Source organism: Nicotiana tabacum, chromosome 17, assembly GCF_000715075.1.
Source record: "Nicotiana tabacum cultivar K326 chromosome 17, ASM71507v2, whole genome shotgun sequence".
In the NCBI taxonomy this organism is placed as follows: Eukaryota; Viridiplantae; Streptophyta; class Magnoliopsida; order Solanales; family Solanaceae; genus Nicotiana; species Nicotiana tabacum.
In genome coordinates, this window is record NC_134096.1 from 123,181,224 (window position 1) to 123,205,864 (window position 24,641).

At 38.7% G+C, this 24,641-nt stretch overlaps 1 protein-coding gene across 1 annotated transcript; it reads right to left on the reverse strand.

Annotated features, from left to right (window-relative positions):
* Positions 1-3,876: 3,876 nt before the first annotated feature.
* Positions 3,877-8,490, reverse strand: LOC107804300 (uncharacterized). The gene is made up of 7 exons (XM_016628168.2): positions 8,293-8,490; positions 6,801-7,168; positions 6,103-6,330; positions 5,658-6,012; positions 5,425-5,549; positions 5,158-5,293; positions 3,877-4,321 (listed from the first exon to the last, which is right to left on the reverse strand). The coding sequence occupies exons 2-7, from the start codon at positions 7,142-7,144 to the stop codon at positions 4,082-4,084; spliced, it is 1,428 nt and encodes a 475-aa protein (XP_016483654.1). The 5' UTR covers positions 7,145-7,168; positions 8,293-8,490; the 3' UTR covers positions 3,877-4,081.
* Positions 8,491-24,641: the final 16,151 nt, after the last annotated feature.

Sequence of the window (24,641 nt, forward strand, 5' to 3'; positions counted from 1 at the left end):
GAGGAAACTAATGATTTCCCACAATTGTAGAACTTCCTAATTGCATTATAAATTTCATAAACACACTTATTAATTAAATACTTGTATACTAATTATTGCTAAGTGGACAATTATTACATCAAAAGTTTCGGAAAAGAAAGCTTTCAGTTTACGTCACAATTTATATTTGAGCAGAAAACAGTTCTTGCCATCTCATGCGTTCAATTTGTCTTGATCTTGCACAGAAAAAGATGGTTCAGTTTTCTCAAACACGGTGAGATAGGTATTTGAATTTTGAACAGTATTCGATTGAAGATGGAAAAAAAAGGTGTTTAAAATAGAAGTTGATAAAAAATTTAGATCGATAAAGTACAATTCGAACAAGAATTTCACTTGGAAATATATGAGTGAAAATCATATTTTATTTTATATACTCCTTAAACTAGCTTTCAACTTCAAATTCTTTACCTCAAAGTTGAAATAATAAATCATAATGTTAAGCAAACATTAATAGTATGTCATGTTCAAAATTAAAATAATGAAAAATTTATGACCAAATGACATAGGGGATTAATAAATTTAAATTTATGGGTTCAAAACCACATGAAACCCTTTTTGTTTACTAAGTTTTGGATAGATTATTTACTCATAACAAGAAGGTATGAGATCATACCCAGAGTAACTATGCTCTAATTTTCTCCAAGTCTTTGGACGCATTTATAGAGCTACATATGCCTAACCTTAACAATAGTAGAAATATATAAATATTGAGAATAACCAATTTGAAAGCAACTTTAAAGATTACTTCTTTTGTTTCCCATGTTTGGGGACCAGGATACGATGATAAACAACACTAACTCAACCATATAAAAAATTGGAGGACAACATAAATATCGTATTGAGAAAATTAATGATTATGCTTGGTAATTGTTTATATATATCCTTGATAGACATGGCTTTGAGTTTATTATTCTTGTTTGAGCACTCCAATACCTTATTTCCCTTTTTTCGCATGTTGCTTTGAAGTAAGAGCTATCCTGAGCTCTACTAAACATCATTATTAATTCAACTCACTTTTGTATATATCTCCATCCATGAAATAATTTAAAGAACAGAATTTTGAATCATATTATCTCTCTAATATATATACTGTTCCAAAACCTAGTTAATTCTATAAAGCTTCTCGTGATACAAAATTCAATGATGTTAGTGACTAGTGACTACATTTCTCCTTAGCCTCGAAAATAGCTTTTTTTTAAGTTCACAATATAAAGATTATATTTACCTATATACTACGCTCTGTAGACTCCAAATATGAAATTATATTGAGTTTGTTATTGTTATGTAATATTGAGTTTTTAAATTTTACTCTCACAATTTATAATTTAGTGATACCAATAAAAACCTTGCGTATAATAAGTTCTGATATTACTCTCATTGTCCCCAATCCCTTTTCTCTTCACCTCCCTATTCCTCTATATAATAGATAAAAAATTAAAAAAGTAAAAGATTCTACATATTTATATCAATGTGATAACAAAGAATTAAGAAATAAATGGAAATAGCATGAATAATCATTCTTTTTAAATAAAAACATTACTTCTTGTTTTTTTTTCCTTTTCAGTGCCATTAATATACCCATCCATACTATTTTTAGTTCTTCCATCTCATATATAGTCATCCATTAGAGTGCTGGACACATTCATGTACTTTAACATTTTCATGTTTCCATCATTCCATCTTAAAAGTGTTCTACTAAAAGTTCATCAAATTGCAGCAATGTAAGTACATGTCAATCTCCAATAAGGCTGTGTATCTTTATTTTCTTTTAGGGCAAGAAGTAGAGTTGACAGAGGATAAGAATCCAAAGATCCAAAGTAAGAATTACTATTACTAGTATACCTTTTTCAAAACCCTATATCAAAGTGACTATTGGCTATATAAAAGGGACAAATTACCACCCTAGAAATAAAGGGTTCAAAAATTCCATTGAGAGCTTTCAAAAAAAACTAGATGCAATATATACAAACAAATTTTGAGGACGAATTTGATGGTTCGATTTCAGCCTTTGGAAAAGCATAAATGTCTAATCAAAGATACACAATATCTAAGGGCTATTATTAAAGGTATCGGCTAAGGCTTACTAGCTAGCTCCTCTTATTGGAGATGTCTTTTTTCCACAACTGGCTTAAATGCTCTGAAAAAGATTTAATTTATTGTACCAGCTACTTGCACTGATGTAACATGATTGTATAGTTGGGACCAACTGAAGAATAAAGGAAACAATTTTTCTTTTTCGAATTTGGACACAGTATCACAGTAATAAAACAAAAGAAGATGAAATACACAGCTTAATTCCAATATATTATTAAGCAGCATATAGGCTCAAAGCAAATATTCCTCTGAAAAGACAATCTATTCATAAGCCGCAAAGTTAAAGCCACTTTGTAAAGTGCCAAAAATAGAAGATAAACATATAAACTTTGTTTCACGTAGATTAAGAGGAACTAGGAAGTATGCATCTAGAAAAGAGATGAGTGTTAATTTTTTAATCTAGGTTAATTTACGTACACTTCTACTATTACACTTGCTACCCGAGAAAACTTAGACAAATAAAACGATCATTAATTTGCAAGAATATGGTGTTTTAATATCTGCAGCGTCTGGAGTTGCTACTTTCTTGCATCTCGTGGAAAATATAACCAAATGGATGACAAGTTCTCACTATTTTACACATCTTGACTTCAGTCTTAATGAATAATGATGCCACCATTGGGTTTATAATTAGGAGAGGCACAAGTTAGGATACGATGAAGTACTTATAAACATTAAAAATGTGCTAAATAAGTGGCGCCACTTGGTACACCAGTAAAGTAGAAATTAATCTGTAGCCTACTACACGATTTTGATGTACTTTGGACCTTCAATTGTAAAGAATGCTTAACAGGGCTGAGGATACTTATTGGAGAAGGCAGGTAGATTCTATCCATCCCAAAACACTAGTTAATTTCCTTGTGGTGCCATCGCTTTTGGTTGTAAAGGAGAATGTCCAAATATTACATGGAGTATATATGTATGTAACCTAGCTAGTGTCTGTTTTCCACACTTTCCTGGGTTAAAAAGCAGAAATAAAGACCCAAAGCGGAATTTGTTATCACAAAAAGATCCCTCTCTAGTAATTTACTTTCACAGGAATAACTTCGAAATTAGCTCAATATTGCAGTAGGCTAGTTGTTTCATTGATAAATGGACATCTCTCTTGTCTCACTGTTTCAGGTCGAATTCCAAGTTCCAGCTTAAAGCGTATGCATGTACATGGTGTCTGTCTAAATTCACATTGTTGTTTTCGTTTTTCTTTTATTTTATTGGTTTTGTCATAAATTTCCCAGCTCTTGTTCGAGATTCACCTAATTCTTACATATGCTGTTAGCAAATTTCAAAGTCACTAGCTAGAACCTCAAAAAAATGGCTTTCCACAAATAGCCAAAACATGCGACGCCCAATTGTTGCCATCTTTCATGGCATCCAAGGGTATTGTTGCCATCTTTAATGGCATCCAAATTCCAAGGTACAAGACCAAGGCTACCGACACCAGCCACCAAACTAGTAAGTCCAAATTTAAAAAGATCATTGGTTTGCTGTTTATGATTCAAGACATATTCACCAGGACATTTTCAGACATGTTGAACTATATTGGAGCAGCACATATAAAAAACCTCTGCTTAACCCAACACATCAATTATCATGGCAACCATCATTACAGAAACGGAGCGTAGGACGAATCGAAAGCATACCTACATGTCCACAAACCAAAAAGCAGACGAAATTCCCAAGCTTGTTTGTGCTCGATGCTTATATCATCCAGGGAAATAGGGAGAAAGGGGTAAATAGCAACAATTCTGTGAAAACTTCTGTAAATTAACCTAGTTGTCTTGTAAACATTCATGCTCATCAGCACAGTTAAAAACAAAAAAAGTTACAAAATTTAACAGAAAAACTTGGGCCTTAATATCTATCCATAAGAAGCCAACAAGTTCACTACATTGCTCTTTTGGCTTGAAGGCAGAACGCATGGGGACAAATCTAGCATAAATGCTACAGCCTACAAACCAAACATTCCTAGTTCAGTCGCCTTCTCCTTCTCAAATGTCTCGAAATACTGGTAAATGATTGTGACAGCAAGAAGAATTCCAGTTCCTGATCCAATTGCTCCCATTAAGTCTGCCAAAACTGTCAACGCACCAATGCATACTCCTCCGAAGGCAGCTGCGGTAGGAATGTAACGATTTAATTCTTTCTGCAGGTTTGAATCACGATGCCCAGGCATCACCATTTGTTGCTCCTGCAAAACAAATACCATTAGAACTGTCATACCAATAATACTCGTGGAGTCGTATGGATTTAAAAAAATCCAAGAAGATAACATTCTTTTTACTGCCAAAGAGAATAACTGTAATATTTCCAATGGCGATTGAGAGTCACGAAAATAAGCTTTGGTTCTGTTTCGGTATAGCTTTATTGAAAAACAAACTGAGCGTTTGAGTAAAGATTTGGAGAAAGTGTGGTGTATGTGTTGGAAAATTATCTAAGCAAATCAGCCTTTTGGAGTGTTTAAAATCGATAAAACAAAAATAAAAACAGTTACTCTTATTTTCTGAAAATTAACTGTTTCTGGAAATACACAAAACCTAAATTGTCATTCGGTACTATGATCACTCTGATTCTATCTTATAATCTATGTGAGACAACCATGCTCCAAATACCTACATCTTTCATTCATAGGCAAAACTAACCAGGGTTTTACAGTAATTCAGTTATACAGAGATGTGGGACATTGCTTAGTCAAATATTATAAAATTTTCATTAGTATTTTTGAGCAGTTAGCACAATGGAAAGATAAACTCCGCTGTCTTTCTCAGCTTGCCTGGAAATAACTAGTTCTTGACAATTCAATAATTTATAGTAGTTATTACTTCTCATAATCTACAGCATGGGGCAAAGTTAGAACCCCAGTAAGAAAGTTAGCATTCTGGATGCCATCCATAAAACATAAAAACCATTAGAAGTCTGATCAAATTGAGTTTTGATTAGTATTACTACCAAATCACTTGGATAGAATAAGTAGACTGGGAGACTGAAAGACTACCCAGCAAAAGCAAATGCTACAAGATCATTTACCTTGAGCTGCTTGGCAACATCTCTGGCGGATGATCCAGAAACTTCAATCCAAGTCTTCGAGAACAGGGCACAGGCTGACAACATGAACACTATATAGAAAAGAGCATGGAATGGATGTGCCACCATCTCTGCCAAGCTGAAATACATGAAAGTTGACAGTCAATTGCAATTGAGTAAGAAGCAATAAGTATAAGATGTGGGAACCTAAATCTGTGAAGAAAATTTACAGCAAATAGAGATTGATTAGCTGAAGCAAGGATACAATACCTTGATGGCGCAGTAACAAGGTAAGCAAGACCAGCAACAGGAACAGATTGTCCAGAATATTCAGATTCCTTCCAGGTTCCTATCAAATTCACGATGATATTTCCACCATACCTCCTGTACAGCAACTGATCATAGAGTAAAGAGAGGAGGAAAAAGAAAATAACTTGTTAACACTCTTGGAACAGGTAACAGTAAGGTGTCAATTCAAATAAAAAAACTATACAATAAGGTACCTGAGAGATGAAATAAAGGTTGGAGACAAGTGCGGACTGAAGAATAATAGGCATGTTTGAGGTGTAGAAGAGTTTGATTGGGTAAGAACCTTGCTGTCCGCGAGCATTCTTAGATCTAACTGGCAAAACAACACGGAATCCTTGGAAGTAGATAACAATGAGGAAGATCAACACAGTCGCAAGCAGATTTGTCACATTGGGGAGACTTTGCCGGTAGAACGCCTCTCGAAGGGCACTGATCTTATTTGCTCTAGTAATACTAAGATGGAACAGAGCAATAATAGCACCTTCAAATTCAGCACCACGCCCGGTATTGATGGTTGTGGGACTAAAGGCTTTCCAAATAATGCTTTCACTGCAAAATATAATTAACTTGGAATCAAAAGCTCCAAGATTGTACAGAGGAGCCCAAAACAAGCTTTTTGATGGCCAGTAAGAAACTTACCAGATATTGGTAGCTATGAACAAGGAAATTCCAGAGCCAAGACCATATCCTTTCTGAAGAAGTTCATCCAAGCACATAACAATGATAGCAGCAAAGCAAAGCTGAAGGATAATGAGGATAGCGTTTCCAACACCCAATTGGCTAACACTGCCATACATCCCTGACAGGACATAAGCAACTGCCTCACCAACAGCAATCAGGATACCCAACAACTTTTGAGCACCATTACTGCATGAGAAAAATTTGTCAAGAGAGCACATCAGAGAGCTTCATTGAGCAGAGCAGGCAATAGAAATATCATAATAAGTACAAAAAAGCTGCATCCCTTTCTTTGGGGGTATGGGTAAGGGGACTGGTTGGAGGAAGTGAAGTAGGTTCAGATACAAACATCAGATGAGGTTAGAAATGTCAGCTTATGTTCAAGAGTGGGAACATTCAAAGCATGAAACTTGTCTTGCAAATCCATATAATACAACTAGTATAGGTTCTGCAAACTGATTTGAGCATAAAAGTTATATATCATATCATCCTCAAGAAGTTCCAAATAATATCCTGTTCTGACAGTTCAAAACTATACTATTACCACTGCATATGAAATAAAACAAGAGACAACCAACAAATTAAACTGATGCAAAATACCTATAGTTGTAAAAAGACTAAACAAACAAAATAATAGTATTGAAATTGTATGAACTTACAGGAGTGCTCGGTCCTCACGGACATTGTTGTCCACTTGAATGATCTTTGATCCAGCTAACAATTGCATCACCATTCCAGAAGTCACGATAGGAGTAATTCCAAGTTCCATTACTGTGCCACGGTTTGACGCAAGAATGACACGCATCCAGTAAAAAGGATCCGCACCAGTTGTGGAATGTATGCCATAAAGAGGGAGCTGGCTGCAAACCAGAAAGATAGCAAGCGCAATTACAGTATAGATGACCTTCTCTCTAAATTGAACCTTCCTGTCAGCACTCTGAACTTCTGGTAGGAATGAAAGAAATGGTTTCACAAGGTGCAGCACTCTGAATCCTCCCCCCATTGTTCACTACAAACAGAACTATCTCTGCGCGAACCATGAAAAAACAAAGACAAGAACTATTAGACAATTGACAGTGAAGATATAGTCCCTCAACTATACAAGCAAAAAGTACAAACATCTTAAAACATTAAAGGGGAAAAACATAAAATATTAACTATTCAAAATTTCTAATTGTGGGACACTCGATCGAGTGTAATTTTAATTTGCATAGCTAGTAAAAAATATTAATTCCACATGAAATAATAACAGTATTAGCAGCATCTCAAGATAGATTTTAGAGCAAAATCTCAATCAATGAAAGGTGTTGCCAATCATTCAGATTAAGTGAACCATATATATATCAAACCAATAATTTCCTAACTGATAGTAACAGGATATTCTTTGCACCCGAATGACTATACCTTAAGCATATAAATTGAGCTGATATCTGGAAACAAAACGAGAAAGTTCTTCCTACACCGCCCCAGTGCCCCCAATTCCAGAGGATTAAAAAACCATGGAAATCGGAAATTTAATCAATCAATGTATTCCTGCTAATAACAGGATAACTAAATCAAAATAAACTTTTCTGAATGCTTGCAACACGACTAAAAGGTCGTTACAAATGCAAAAACATCAATTCTGATGTTGATGTACCACTTCAAGTACTTTTGCATGGTCGATTAGTGAACATCACATAAATAATAAATCCACTTAATCTATATAACTCAATTCATCAAACGTATCTCTTTCTATAAAACACGTAAAGAAGATACACATAGATGCCTTTTCAGATCTAGATCTCTTTTACCGTCACATTACACATCAAAGTTAAAGAGCTTCCAAAACATTCAATTTTCGTACATTCATAATTCACATAAATATAGGTGACGCGCGCTCACACACATGCACGCATATATATCAACTCAGACAAATAACAGATCTTGAGCTAAATAAAATCATCAGATCTATGGATTCCAATTACACGATTCAGATCTCAACTCCACAAAATATTTTCAAATTCACACAATGTTTCGATCTATAGATCTCTCCTTCTAATACATCCATGACCTCATTTTCTCATGCACAAACAAAATCAGCTGTAAAACTCAATTATGGAATAGATCCACTATAGAAAAGTACATGGAGAAGAGATCGGAGAGACTTACAGCGGCGACGACGATCTGGAGATGTCCGTGGACTATTATTTCGCTCGATTTCTCCGTCGAGTTATGCTGCTATTTGTAGGGTTTTGACCATGAGAGAGAGAAGGGGCGGATCTGACGGGTTTAAGAGCAAGCGTAACAGAAATGGAGAGTGCGTGACGCCGAGTTGGATTAAATAAATAAATAAAATATCTTCACTTTGTAACAAATGGGAAATGCAGTTGGTGATGAAAACGTGGCAGGGACGGTCTTTGGGTGCCACGAGGTTTAGCCAATGGTATTGTCCCACGTGGCTAGTGAGACGGGTTTAGTGGTCACTGTTTGGATTGAATAGTGGCCAATATTGAAAAAAGTGAGCAGGAAACGGAACAAGTCAAACCCGATTTTTGGCCAATGGATATACATATTATCAATAAGTTTTGGCGCAAATTGCAATGAGCTACTACTAGCCGACCAAAGCTTATAATCTTGTGATATTTGAAACTTCTCTTTTTAGTTGGCCACGGTCCAAAAATCAACTTATTTTGAAAAATATTTTTTCTAAAAAATATTTTTATCTAAATATTTTGAGGAGAATCAATTTGTATTTAGCTAATTAATTTAAAAAGCACTTTTGATCATCAATTAGTGATTAACCAAACTTGTAAAAACTGTGTCTAATTACATTTTTTCTCAAAAATACTTTTCAAAAAAATATTTTTGGAGATAAACAATTTTTTTTCTTCTAAAAGCTTGGCCAAACACCTTAACTTTAAAAAAAAATACTTTTTTGGAAGAAAAAAATGCTTTTGAATTTGGAGAAACTTGGCCAAACAGGCTATAAATGTGATTACGGATATTTATGGTTCGTTTTTATTTATAAAAAAAAAGTAAATTAACTATATTGATTTTCTCAAATTTTCACTATGATAAAGTAATGCAAATTAAATTTATTCAATTTATTAAAATTATGAGTAAATTTTTTCATAAGTAAATGTATATATTTAACCAAATGAAATAATGTATGATTGTATACGGATAAAATCGGGGAAAGAGCATACTCTGATTTTTCGGTGAAGAAAACGGAAGAAGAGCATGGACGCACGAGACTGAAATCGAGGTCGGGAACCTTTCGTATCGAGACCCACGAAAGAAGAACGATGTGTTCATCACCGGGCGTGATAAAATGACGCTCCCCGGACCCAAAACGAGTTCTAAAACCTCGGAAAACATGGTAAACAATTACACACGGCGAATAAAGAGCTGTGATATTTGTACCTGACCGGATATCACGGCGCGGATCTCGTTCGATGTCGGTTACGGATTAGTAATTAACGAGAAAGGAAGATTTTTATCTTTTTTAGACTTGTACTAGGGATGAAATTCTCCTACTATATAAATGGGAGGCTTTTCTTTTGAGAGACACATTATAACACGTAAATCAATGCAATACAAATTCATTTTCTGCTTTATAGCTATTGCAAAAGCTCTTACTTAACTGTTTGTTCTTCATCCGAGTTGGGTTCGAACCAAGGGTCCGATAGAGGGCGAAACTATTGTTCAACATAGGTTCGGGTTAGGCCATAACATTACAACTAGTTTGATCATTTATTTTGTCTTTAACTTGTTTATCTAATATTCTTGATTAATTTGTGTTGAATCAATCCATATATCCTTAAAACCGCGTACAAATATAATTGTTATCCGATGTCATGGTAAACAGTTTGGCGCCCACCGTGTGACTAAGGATAATAGTGGTAATTTGATACAAATTTCCATATACACTTTATTTTACATTTGTTTTTTAGAGTCTCAATTTCAGGTCAGCTTAAAAATGTCAAGTTCTCAGTCTGCCCACTTAAACATTGATGTTGAGTTTGGCCATCATGGCGCAAAACAATAATCCGGTGCCTAGCAACGAGGTGCCTCATGCTGATCCCAACAGAGTCCTAGTTGCCGATCCGGTCGATGCTAATTCACAGGTGGCCATCGATACCAATCTGCCAACTGATCCCGAAAATAGCATTCGCGGAAGACCCCGACCAACAGCTCGAGAAGCGCCCGAAGGCGAAGGCGATGTGGTAAGCCTACGATTAAACTTCGAAATGTTGTAGGCTCAACAGGCGGCGATAGCGCAGTTACAGAATGAAAGCCACGCCCCCATCAGGGTTGAGCCCGAACAATCCAGGGTAAACATCCGAAGGAACAAACAGATCACCAAGAGACCGGGTGAAGTTGAGCCTGGGGTCACTTCTGAAATAATGAAGATGCTTAAAGCATTAACGAAGAGGGTAGAGTCATGCGAGAGGAAAATTGTGGCCAATGAAAAGAGGGTGGAAACATACAATTCCAGGGTCGATCAAATCCCGGGAGCACCCCCGATATTGAAAGGGGCGGATTCCAAGAAATTTATCCAGAAGCCTTTTCCTCTGAGCACTCCACCGAAGCCGATCCTAAAGAGGTTTTGTATGCCCGATATCCCAAAATATAACGGAACCACGAATCCGAATGAACATGTGACCTCCTATACGTGCGCAATCAAGGGGAACGACTTGGAAGATGATAAAATCGAGTCGGTGTTACTAAAGAAGTTTGGGGAGACTTTGTCCAAAGCAGCAATGATATGGTACCACAACTTATCCCCAAATTCTATTGACTCGTTTGCTATGCTTGTAGATGCTTTTGTAAAGGCCAATGTCGGGGCCATCAAGGTCGAGACCAGAAAGTCAGACCTTTTCAAGGTTAAACAAAGAGACAACGAGATGCTCATAGAGTTCGTGTCAAGGTTCCAGATGGAATGGATGGATCCACCTCCGGTTGCAGATGATTGGGTCGTCCAAGCATGTACTCAGGGGCTTAATCCCCTAAGTTCCTTGGCTTCACAGCAGCTAAAATAGAATTTGGAAGAGTACCCGACGGTGACTTGGGTTGACGTCCATAACAGGTACCAATCGAAGATCAGGGTCGAGGACCACCAACTCGGAGCCCCTTCTAGGGTCTATTTATCCCATCAGGGCGGACGACGGGTCTAAGAGAGTCGTTGATCATAATCCAAGACTGATCCAGGATCGGTACCAACCATAAAGCATAAACCGAAGGGGAAATGGGTCTGGGCGTCACCCAACAAGGAACGAAAAGAGAGGTGATCGAGGACCCAGTAGCCGAGGTCTGATGAGTAAAAATGGTTTTGACAGGCCGCCCGGGGCCAGAGAAGCACCGAGATTATCAGAGTATAAATTCAACGTTGATGCAGCCAGCATCGTGTCAACCATCGGGCACATCAAAGAGACCAAGTGGCCCTGATTGAGGCACCAAACCTATTAGGCGGTGCCAAATATAAAAGGCTACGGCCACCCTAAAAACGGTTCGGAAACGTCTGAAGTCCGTAACCAGAAAGGAAGGACCTTACGAAAATTCGAAACCTACTAAAAGGTTACCCTCAACAAAAATATCGTCTAAAAATATTTAAGCATCTTGAAAATCTCCAATATCACCAAGAGTTTGAAGCCACAAGCAAACAAAGTTGCATCGAAGTCGGGCTTCGTTCAAACCTCTGAAAAATGAGTGCCTCATAACTACATCTGATTCTATGCTAAGGCATCAAAAACAATACACAAATAGAAATTGCAAGAATATGCTGGAAAAGTAAAGACATGATATTGCCAGAAAGGGAAATGTTTTATATATATATTCCAAAATATATTTATAAAGGCCCGATTGAACAGCAAAAAAATATATATATACATAAGTGAAAATAACAAACTGGAAAAATACTAAGGCATTTAAACCTGGTCTTCACCGAGTCCCGATTCGTCACCAGAACCATCGAACCCCCGGAGCCCTCAAAGTCCTCTGAACCCTCGGAGCCTTCGGGACCCTCAGGCTCATAGAGCTCCTTTTCCTTGGCCTCGAGCCTCCTAACTTCTTCAATCTCGGCCGATAGGTTAAAACCTTGGGCGTGGATCTCTTCCAAGGTCTCTCTCCAGGATAGTCGCTTTATGTATTTAGTCTTCGTCTTTAAGCGGGTCTCGGCTACCTCCACATCGGCCTTGTACTGGGCTACTATTTCCTCGACATCAGTAGAGATTGTATCCAATTTGAACCTCAGTGCCGCATATTCTCCTCCGAGAGCATCCTGTTCCATGACGGTCAAGCTCAGTTGTGCCTGGAGATCATCATTCTGCCGAGACCACTTATCGGCTTTGTCCTTCGCCACCCGAAGTTGGTTCTCGGTCGATGCCTGCTCTGCCTTCGCAGCTTCCTTCTCCGAAGCCAGTAGGTCCATCCTGCCCTTTCACACTTCGGTCGTGGCCTTGACCTCGTGTCACGCCCCAAACTTGGGGAGGCGTGGCTGGCACCCGATGTCGTACTGGACCGAGCAAACCACTCTGTAACTCGTGATCGTTCGACAAAAACTAGAACATACATATGTCGAGTTGGTTGAATTCATTATTTCTGTAAATATCATGAGCCAACATGAATACAACTCGTAATGTATAAATATAAGTGGGCAAACAATGTATCGGTGATCCATTGTACTTAAAATATGAATAAACACGGGCTGTCAAGGCCTCTGACATACTGTACATAATGAACCTGTGTCTACAAAGATTCTAAGAGTGTTTGACATCGAAACAGGACAGTTCTCCATCCTGACCATAAGTCCGTAGCAAAACTCTGACATAATGACTTATAGACTCAGTTGCACTCCGAATAAAGTGGAGTCTTACAGATCATTCGTTGAATGCTATCCTCATTTAATATGAGGGCTCGTCAAATTGATTACCTATACCTGCAGGCATGAATGCAGCGTCCACATTAAAAAGGGCGTCAGTACGAATAATATACCGAGTATGTATGGCAGAAGCAAAACATACCAATAAGTGATCATCACTGAGAGAGATAGAAGAATCAACCTGAACCTCTGGAGTGCCACTGAGGGCTATGATATGCATACTAATTATACTTATATAGTCAATGCTTCTCTTTGAGACTATTATCCATATCGTAAAGTGACTGTCCAACTGATAAGTGGTAACTGTCCGACCGGATGTAACACGGTGGTAAATACATGACTGCTCAACGGGTCGTAGCTCGGTGGTAAATAAAGATGCATAACTGACCAACCAGTCGTAGCTCGGCAGTAAATGCGTAATTGTCTAAACGACTGTTGCTCGGTGGTAAATTCATGACTGCCCGACCGGCCGTAGCTCGGTGGTAAATACGTGACTTCCCACCCGGTCGTAGCTCGGTGGTAAATGCATGGTTACCCGACCGACCGTAGCTCGATGGTAAATAAAGATGCATATAACATTACATTATGACCATTAATATATGTATCCTTTGCCTCTATAATGACTTAGGAAATACTTAGACATGCTTTGAATAATATTTTACAGGAATGAATAATGTAAATATCCTTAACTACTAAGAGTAGAACCACTTATAGAATAATATTACGTTTACGTATCGTTACTTGGATCATTCCAAAAGAAGGAAGGATTAGCCTTAACATACTTGGTCTTAACCCGCTGGCTCAAGAGCTCAACTTATATCCGTTTCACGATCTATACGATAATAAGAATAATACTATTATCAACCGTACGAACAATTCTCTTAATCGCATAACGGAAGATAACCTATCCTACAATGAAATGGACAATATTTAACCCATTCTTATCATTCCCTCAAGCCTACCATAGGCAAGATAATACAACAACACAACGAGCAACTCCTATAACAAATTTTACAGCCCAAACAACGATACAGCGAGCGAAAAGCTTGGCTACGATTATCAACCATACTTCTCTAATCTTTTCTTTTCTTCAAAACACATATCAATGACTACACCAATTATATACTCAAGTTACTTCAATGATTTCTAGCCACAACACAACTTAAAAAATTACCTAATAGTCGATACAACAACAACAACGTCAAAATATGATTTTTCGCTATTAACTCTATAATTCTCATCCCACAATTTAGGTATGACCTAGACGAATTTAAATATACCAAATAGAGGAAAATTCTTACCTTAATTGCTAAGAAATACTCTTATTACACCTTATTTCACATCGAAGAAAGCCTGAAATAACCAATGCGCCAAAACGGAACAACAAGATCGATGTGGTGCGTAAAACCCGTATATTGATCTTGTAAAAAATTGCATTGTACTTCCTTAAAAATGAAAGTGTCCTTGTTTCTATAACAATCAATTATCTTATGTTGCAACTATAGAAATATAAATTACCATTTCAGCATAGTTGTTTGCCTTCATAAAAGCCAAGAACATGATATAAGGTCTTAAGTAACATTTTCCTCTTTACATGTGTCATCCCTATGTCAACCTTTCATTACATGATGGCACCGCATATTTTTTTTTACGTATGAATATATAACACTTACTTCCACTTGTCCACATCCCACATGGCTTATGTACACGTACTACTTATTCAATAGTCCTAATTAATTTCTAGTCTTACACTACAAATTTTCATTTAACAACTACACATATAATTAATTTATGGATCTCATTTTACTTAAATACTAATCACTTTTAACCTACTTTATTTACCTTACTATAATGGTCATGTGGTATATCACTAGTCCATAAATACGGGTTATTATAACTTGAACTGTATTTTATCCCAAAATGTCAAACTTCGATAAAACTTATTTTCTTTGATTTGTTTACCCTCTGACCTTCACGACACTTACTTATCACTTGTTATAAATAGCATAAATACTTATAACCTCAAAAATAATCTTGTCTTGAACTTATATCAATTATCTTATGACTTATCCAACGTACAAAAGTACAGAATGTAATACCTCGTCCATCTCAGCCAACACCCAGTCGATCAGGTCTATTTTCTGTTGGACCTACGAAGATGTGTTGTTAGTCACTATGACTAGTTGCTCGTTTTTAGCTTCAAATAACTTTACCTTCTCAACCAGGTTAGCATGTTCCCGCTTCAGGGTCGAGGCCTCCTTCTGAGCTTTTTCCAGCTCGGCCTGGAGAATCGGGAGGTCTTTAAGGGCCTCGTTCTATTGCTCACTAAGATCCATGTACATATCCTTCTTCCATACCCGCTCTTTGAGATCGAACTCGAGCTGGCTAATCTCCAAGCAGTATCGGAGGAAGCTTTCATGGTGAAGTAGTGAAGCCTGTAAAACAATGAAATTAGTAGGGGACATAAAAAAAAAACTAAGCAGGATTCACAAAGAGGTACAAAGGGTTAACGCCTTACCCGGTTCAGTGCATGTTGCGCCTCGTTGAAGAGACTTGACATGCCCACCTTGTTCATCTTTTCCTGGTCCTCCTCGGTCACCAGGAATCGGAGGTAGCTGGCTACATCCACCGGAGCAGACAGGACCCGGGCATCCTCCAAGATGGTGAGAACTAGGGGTGGGCATAAATCCGAAAAACCGAGTTCCGAACCGAACCGAAATAATTCGGTATTTCGATATCGGTTTATTCGGTATTTTGGTATCAAATTTTCGGTTATTCGATATTTCGGTACTGTTCTCTATATTGAGTTTTCGATATTTCGGTATACCGAAATACCAAATTAATTTTACCTACAGTCCTACACTACCCAGCAGCTTAGCCCAAAATTTTAAATGACTAAACCAATAAGACTAAGCCTAGTCCCTTACTATCTTTTCGTTATTTCCCAGCCTAACCCAAATATCCAATAAGAATTAGGAATTACAAATTTGACGTCTGTTTAGTGGTGCCTCAAAGCAGCTAAACTTGCGAATGGAGATGAAAATCGTTCTGTTAATCAGAACTAAGAACTTGTGCTTCAAAAACTTTCTCAACTGGAGCAATATATTACTCTTGATTAAGATTTGGTTCACTTTATGACAAGTTTTCTCTGCCCAAGACCAATTGTTTGCTAGTGCAATGAAATGATAAATTTTTTCAACTATATATATACAGTTTCCACTGGCCAGTGCCACTTCTTGTAATGATAGATAGAGACGATGCGATACCGAAATCGTACCGAATCAAACAAGAAACTACCGAATCGTACCGAACTACTTTGGTACGGTATTTGATATGCATAATTGATATACCGAATATCGAAGTACCGAATCGTAATTTATAAATACCGTACCGAAGTACCGAATGCCCGCCCGCCCCTAGTGAGAACGACCGTTCTCTTGCGCTTGGGGGCCACACTTGTCACGATCCAAAATCTAACCATGATCGTGATGACGCTTATCGTGTTACAAGGCAAGCCTATTTCCCAAAATATTACTATTAAATCAATTATAAGAATTTAATAAAACAATACCAACATTTAAATTTCTCATAAACTAAATCAACTCTGAATATAATATAGAAAATACGGAAACGAGCCCCAAACATCGGGGTGTCACTAAGTCATGAGCATCTAAAACTATGAACTAAGATATATATAAGCTATCTAACTGTCCAAAAGAAGAAATGACAAGAGGAGTAATAAGGTCCTGCAGACGCTAACAGCTACCTTGCAGTCTCCAAAGATAGCCGGCCTGAACTCAACGATCGCCGCCTTCTAACTCATCTGGATCTGCACATAAAGTGCAGAGTATAGTATGAGTACAATCGACTCAGTAGTAACAGAAATAACTAAGGAACTGAGCGGTAGTGACGAGCTAAGAAGAATAATCCAATTATTATTTTCACAATTAAGTACAAACAGGAGTAGACAGGTAATTTCATAAATCAGTAAGACTACAAGGAAAGTAACAGGTAAATGCAACAACAACAACAAAAGTAAATGCAACCTCGCAGCAATGTCACTCCATCATTCAACACTCTGCGCTCACTGGGGGTATGTACAGACTCCGGAGGGGATCCCAAAGCCCAAGCGCTAAGCACGGACAACTCACGCGCCATCATATCAATACCTGAATCCGCACGGTCAACTCACGTGCTACGCGGACAACTCACGCGCTATGATATCAATACCTGGACCAGCACTGTCAACTCACATGCTATGCGGACAGCTCACGTGCTATGGTATTAATATACTCACAACCAGGCCCTCTGCCTCACTTAATCATGCACCTCACTAGCCTCACCATCATCAACAAATAAGGGAACACATCCAACATCAAGTATCACAGCATATTAGCAAATAATAGAGACTGAAGTAAATATGTACAATAATTTCTATGACTGAGTACAAATAATGTGAGCATGAATAAAGCCTAAGCATGATCTCTAATATGAAGGCAAACAAGTTCAACAACAAGTAACTACGTAAACACATATGATGGCCATGAGGCCTCACGGGACGGACCAAGTCTCAATCTCTCGAGGTATACACCCACACGCCCATCACCTAGCATGGGTATCACCTCCAAACAGTCACACAATATCAAATTCTCCGGATTTATACCCTCAAAGCCAGAGTTAAAACTGTTACTTAACTTAACAGCGTAAAATCCTACTCCGGGATACCCTCGTCTCTGGACTCGGTCTCCAAAATCTCTGAATCTAACCAAAAATCAGAATACTACTATCAGCATAATCTAAATAATCGAGTTCCATAATAAAAACTACATAAATATGCCAAAAATCCGAAACCGGCCAAAAGTCGGCCCCCGGGCTCACATTTCGAAATCAGTCAAAAATGGCAGAATAATAAACCTGGTCCTCTCCCGAGTCTAACCATATAAAATTTATCAAAATTGGACTCCGTTTGGATTCTCAAATCCTCACTTAAACTCTCCAAAATTCAAACCTTAACTCCCTCAATTTTACTTTGAAATCATCAATCAAATCCCAAAAACGAAGATGGATTCATGAAATATAACAAAAACTGAGTAGAGAACACTTACTCCAATTCTTATGATAAAAATCGCCCCCAAATCGCCCAAATGCGAGCTCCCCAACTCAAAATATGACCGAATGAACAAACCCTCCTTTTATATATTTTTCTTTCAGTTATTCTGCCTCGTTTCTCAATGCTAAACGATCCTAAAACTCGCTTTTTATGCCTCCAATGGATTTCTTATGAAATTTTAGTCAAGTTAGGCTTTTGAATCACTCAATTTGACCTTATAATGAAGGAGATATGTAGGTTTTAATATTTGTAAATAATGCAGATTTTTAAATACGCCGTCAGTGGCAATTTCGTAATTAATCTAAAAAAAAATCTAGCAATCTAATTCTTAGTAAAATGACCATAAAATCCTCATAGGATATCCAAATTCAACGATTCTTTTTGCTACGGGTCCGTAATTACTATACGGATCTAATGCTTCAATCAAAAAAAGAAATCGAAGCTTATTTGTTCAATATAATATCATTTATGCTTGAAGAAACGACATCGAAACATAAAAAAACGAGCGCAATGCAGCCCAAACCTATCTGAAACTCACCCGAACTTCTCGGGACCTCAACCTATAATTCCAACAAGTCATATATCACTACCCGAACTTAGTCGAACCTTCAGAACACCCAAAACAATACCAAAATACCAAATCAACCTCGGATTCAAGTCTAAGAACTTCTAAACTTCCAACTTTCGCCAATTCAAGCCTAATTCTACCACGGACCTCTAAATTACATCCCGGACACACTACTAAGTCTAAAATCACCCAACAAAGCTAATCGAATCATAAAAATCCACATCCTAATTCATTTACTCATAAGTCAACTTCCGGTTGACTTTTCTAACTTAACTTTCTAACTAAGAGACTAAGTGTTCATTTCACTCCAAAACTACTCCGGACCCAAACCTACCAACTCGATACAACTCAACACCGCTGAACAACACATAAAGAAGTAGGAATGGGGAAATAGGGCAATAACTCTCGAAACAACTGGCCGGGTCGTTACATCCTTCCCCTCTTAAACAAACGTTCGTCCTCGAACGTGCCAAGAATTGTTCTCAAAACCATCAAGAACACTCTCCGAACCCCAATGGCACAAAACCAATCCGTCAGGACTGAATCCGTCTAACTCAACCAAGCTACGCAGACCACCAAAAATCCAAGGACATTGCCACAAAACACCTGTAGAACTCATTATCTCACACACACCCAAAGAACTAATCATACCCATTACCATGACGATCCAACCTACTACCAAGATGTCCTATCTATCCGAGTTCCTTCTAAATTACCTTCAAATTGATACTTCGCCTCGCCATAACACCACAATCCTCAACCCAAACTCACCACACGAGACCCAAGCATAAAACCACACTGCCCTAAGGCTCATAAGCCGCTGAATACTCTCTTAAATATCCCCAAAAGTACCATAAGCACGCACTCACACAATCAATACCTCAGTGCTCAAACTACAGTCAAAACCCGGCCTCATGTCCTCCAGATTGGCCCGACATCAACACACAGAAATCACATCTCGCACCTCATCCAGGGAATCACAAGCCGTCGATGCACAACTGATACCGAGCGCCCATGTGCGCATACGAATGCGTGGAAGGAATTCAAAGAGTTACACTTCAAGCTGAATCAATACCGCACGAAAAGAATTCAAGAATGTGAAATTTTCCTAAAGGTTCTGCAGCCTCTCGAAGATAAGTACAGACGTCTCCGTACTGATCCGCAAGACTCTACTAAACCCGTTCATGACTCGTGAGACCTATGTAACCTAGGTTATGATACCAACTTGTCACGACCCAAAATCTAACCATGGTCGTGATGGTGCCTATCGTGTTACAAGGCAAGCCTATTTCCCAAAATATTACTACTAAATCGATTATAAGAATTTAATAAAATAATACCAACATTTAAATCTCTCTTAAACTAAATCAACTCTAAATATAATATAGAAAATACGGAAACGAGCCCCAAACATTGAGGTGTCACTATGTCATAAGCATTTAAAACTATGAACTAAGATATATAAGATGTCTAACTGTCCAAAAGAAGAAATGACAAGAGGAGTAACAAGGTCCTGCGGACGCTAACAGCTACCTTGCAGTCTCCAAAGATAGTCGGCCTGAACTCAACTATCGCCGCCTTCTAACTCACCTGGATCTGCACATAAAGTGCAGGGTGTAGTATGAGTACAACCGATTCAGTAGTAACAGAAATAACTAAGGAATTGAGCAATAGTGACGAGCTAAGAAGAATAATCCAATTATTATTTCCACAATTAAGTACAAACAAGAGTAGACAGGTAATTTCATAAATCAATAAGACTACAAGGAAAATTAACAAGTAAATGCAGCAACAACAAAAGTAAATGCAACCTCACAGCAATGTCACTCTATCACTCACCACTCGCACTCAGCACTTAACGCTCAACACTTTGCGCTCACTGGGGGTGTGTACAGACTCCGGAGGGGATCCCAAAGCCCAAGCGCTAAGCACGGACAACTCACGTGCCATTATATCAATACCTGGATCCGCACGGTCAACTCACATGCTACGCGTACAACTCACGCGCTATGGTATCAATACTTGGACCCGCACGGTCAACTCACGTGTTACACTGACAACTCACGCGCTATGGTATTAATATCCTTACAACCAGGCCCTTGGCCTCATTCAATCATGTACCTCACTAGCCTCGCCATTATCAACAAATAAGGGAACACAACCCACATCAAGTATCACAGCATATTAGCAAATAATAGAAACTGAGATAAACATGTACAATAATTTCTATGACTGAGTACAAATAATGTGAGCAGGAATAAAGCCTAAGCATGATCTCTAACATAAAGGCAGACAAGTTCAAAAACAAGTAACTACGTAAACACAGATGATGGCCATGAGGCCTCACGGGACGGACCAAGTCTCAATCCCTCGAGGTATACACCCACACGCCGATCACCTAGCGTGGGTATCACCTCCAAACAGTCACACGATATCAAATTCTCCGGGTTTATACCCTCAAAGCTAGAGTTATTTCTGTTACTACTGAGTCGGTTATACTCACACTACACCCTGCACTTTATGTGCAGATCCAGGTTAGTTAGAAGGCGGCGATCGTTGAGTTCAGGCCGGCTATCTTTGGAGACTGCAAGATAGTTGTTAGCGTCTGCAGGACCTTGTTACTCCTCTTGTCATTTCTTCTTTTGGACAGTTAGACAACTTATATATCGTAGTTCATAGTTTTAGATGCTCATGACTTAGTGACACCCCGATGTTTGGGGCTCGTTTCTGTATTTTCTATATTATATTTAGAGTTGATTTAGTTTATGAAAAATTTAAATGTTGGAATTGTTTTATTAAATTCTTATAATCGATTTAGTAGTAATATTTTGGTAAATAGGCTTGCCTTGTAACACGATAGGCGCCATCACGAACATGGTTAGATTTTTGGTCGTGACAACGCTCGAAGCACGAAATTGCTTCACTAGTTTTGGGCTCGAACTTGGCCTCCATCTCCCGAGGACACGTCCTTCTTCGGGACCTCCAAGTGACCAAGCCCTAAAAAATTCTCCAATGTCCATGCCGTCGAAAAATATTTTGAGGGCATCATCTGGACCATGTGCTCCCTCACTTGACATTTCTTTTCCCGCTTGGGCCTCTTCGAGCATGGTCTCGACATAGGAGGGCGTCTCCACGATGTCGATGACACTGGTCGCCTCCTTCGGAACAAGAGCGGCTTCTTTGGAGGCCCCAGCCTTCATCTCCCTCTCAGGTTTCCAAGTTAGAAGGGGATCGACCTCATGGTTCTCTTTCTCGGTCGTCTCCTGCTCCCCCTCATTAAGGGGCGACCCATGAGAGACAAAGAGGTCATCTTCTTCGGGCTCATCCCTGAGCCGGTAGAGAGAGTCAGGGTCCGGTACCTTAGACTTGGTGCTCTTCTTGGGCTTCCAGACTCGGTGGCCATTCTCTTCTTCCTCTTCGCCTAGGGGTCCGGGGAACCCAGGACTTTTTCTTTTTCTTATTCTTCTTCTCATTCGCGGCAGCCCCAGGCTGCCCCGAAATGGAGGGCTCGGCAAGCAAGGACAGATCCTCGTCCTCATCCAGCGGCCTAAGTTCGGTGGTCTTAGGCAGACCTGTAAGAAAAAAGAAAAGTTTAACACTGTGTAAGTTAAGAGCGTGGTGGTAACTTTTCAGGGAAGAACCTCACCATGAGAACGGGCCTCCCATTTGCCCTTCAAAAGTTTGTGCCATGCGCGCTCGGAGTACATCATCTGCTTACATATCCCCTCAATCCACTCCTTGAACTGGGGGATTGTATCAGGAACTTGGGTAACTACTGCACGACCACAAACACAAGCAATAAGAAAAAGAATAAAAAGAAAGAAATACCCAAAAAAGATAATACTTACGGGATGTGTTCCACTCCTCGGGGAACGACAAAAACTCGGGGGGAATTAGGTCTTCGGTTTTCACCCGAACGAACCTCCCATGCGAGCCTCGGTCACGGTCCTCATCAATGCTCGAGAAAGGAGCCTTGCTTGCTCGACGAACAAGCTTAATTAGTCTCCCTCGGAAGATTCGGGGACTGTACAGGCGGAGTAAATGGTCGAGGGTGAACCGAGGAGATTCAGTGTTGTTCACAAAATGACGTAAGAGGATCACGATCCTCCAGAAGGACGAGTGGATTTGCCCAAGGCACACCTCATACCTTTTGCAAAAAGCAAGAAGTATGGGGTATATCGGGGTGAGCATGAAGGGGTGGGTGTAAACACTCAGATACCCCTTCACGTGAGTGGTAATATTGTCATTGGGCCCAGGAACAACCACGTCCTTACCTTCCCATTTACAGTCCGCTCGGACTACGGGTAAGGTTTTTTCAGTGATGGAGCATATGTATCTCCATTCTCCCTCGCCTAGGTCTTGTTGACTAGAGGTCTTCTCGACCTTAAAGTTGTCCCTGATAGAGCAGCCCCCAGGTATGAAGCTCTTCATGGGGGGCTCATGAGCTACCTCGGGAACGGACACCTCGGCATCTGCGGCTGGGTGGGAAGATGAATGGGAAGCATATTGAGGCACTGACTTGGAATTTTTTTCCATTATAATCTGGAAAATTTAGGTCTGAAGAGAAATATGAAAATTTGAAGATGGTATGAAGGTCTGGGATGAAGGTTCAAAGAAGATGTATGAAGATGAAGATAAAGATATTAAGGCTTAATGAACAATGTATAAAGATATGGAAAAGTTAAAAGTCGTTAGAATGTTCGAAGGTAAAGTCTGGAATCGAAAAGTGGAAGAAGTGAAGAGGGTTGAGGTTTTTATAGGGGAAAAAGCAATCAATGCGCAATGTTTCGCATTCGAAGATAACAAGTCGATGACTGACACGTGTTCGAAGTCAGAACGATGCAACTGATGGGATTTTTCGATTTACCCATCATCTCAGTTATAACGTACGAGGGAAGAAATTGGGGTTCATCTATCATTTCCCATCGTTTCGGCAAACCTACTCTCCAGAAAACGAGGGGACTATCTGTATATGAGTAAAATCGGGGATAGAGTATACCTCGATTTTCCAATGAAGAAAACGGATAAAGGGAATGGACACACGAGACTGAACCGAGGCCGGAAAACTTTCGTATCGAGACCCACGAAAGAAGAACGATGTGTTCATCACCGGGCGTGATAAAACAACGCTTCCTAGACCCAAAACGAGTTCTAAAATCTCAAAAAATACGGTAAACGGTTACACACGACGGATAAAGGGCTGTGATATTCGTATCTGACCGAATATCACGGCGCAGATCTCGCTCGATGTTGGTTACAGATTAATAATTAATGAGAAAGGAAGATTTTTACCTTTTTAGACTTGTACTAGGGATGAAACTCTCCTACTATATAAAGGAGAGGTTTTTTCGTTTGAGAGACACATTGTAACACGCAAATCAAGACAAGACAAATTTATTTTCTTCTTTCTAGCTATTGCAAAAGCTCTTACTTAACTGTTTATTCTTCATCCGATTTAGGTTCGAACCAAGGGTCCAATCGAGGGCAAAACTACTGTTCAACCTAGGTTCGGGCTAGGCCGTAACATTACAACTGGTTTGATCATTTATTTTGTCTTTCAATCGTTTATCTAATATTTTTGATTAATTTGTGTTGAATCAATTAACATATCCTTAAAACCGCATATAAATTTAATTGTTATCCGATTTCCAGGTAAACAATGATATTGAAATGTTCTTTGTGTGAAAAAAATATGTTTGAAAGATGCATAATTTTATCTTATAACTATAAAAGTGTTCATGGAGTTTAAGCTAATTTCCGTCCAAATAATTTTACATTGATCTCATCATTTTTTAACATCTTCAATCATCATGATAGACACATACGAACTGGTCAACTGAAGGTCTACATGGGACATAAATAACCAAATTATGTTGTGCTACTTACATTTTTTGTTGAATGAAATTATGTTCAATTTTTGTGGCTACACAATTCATATTTTTATTTATATTTCTATGACA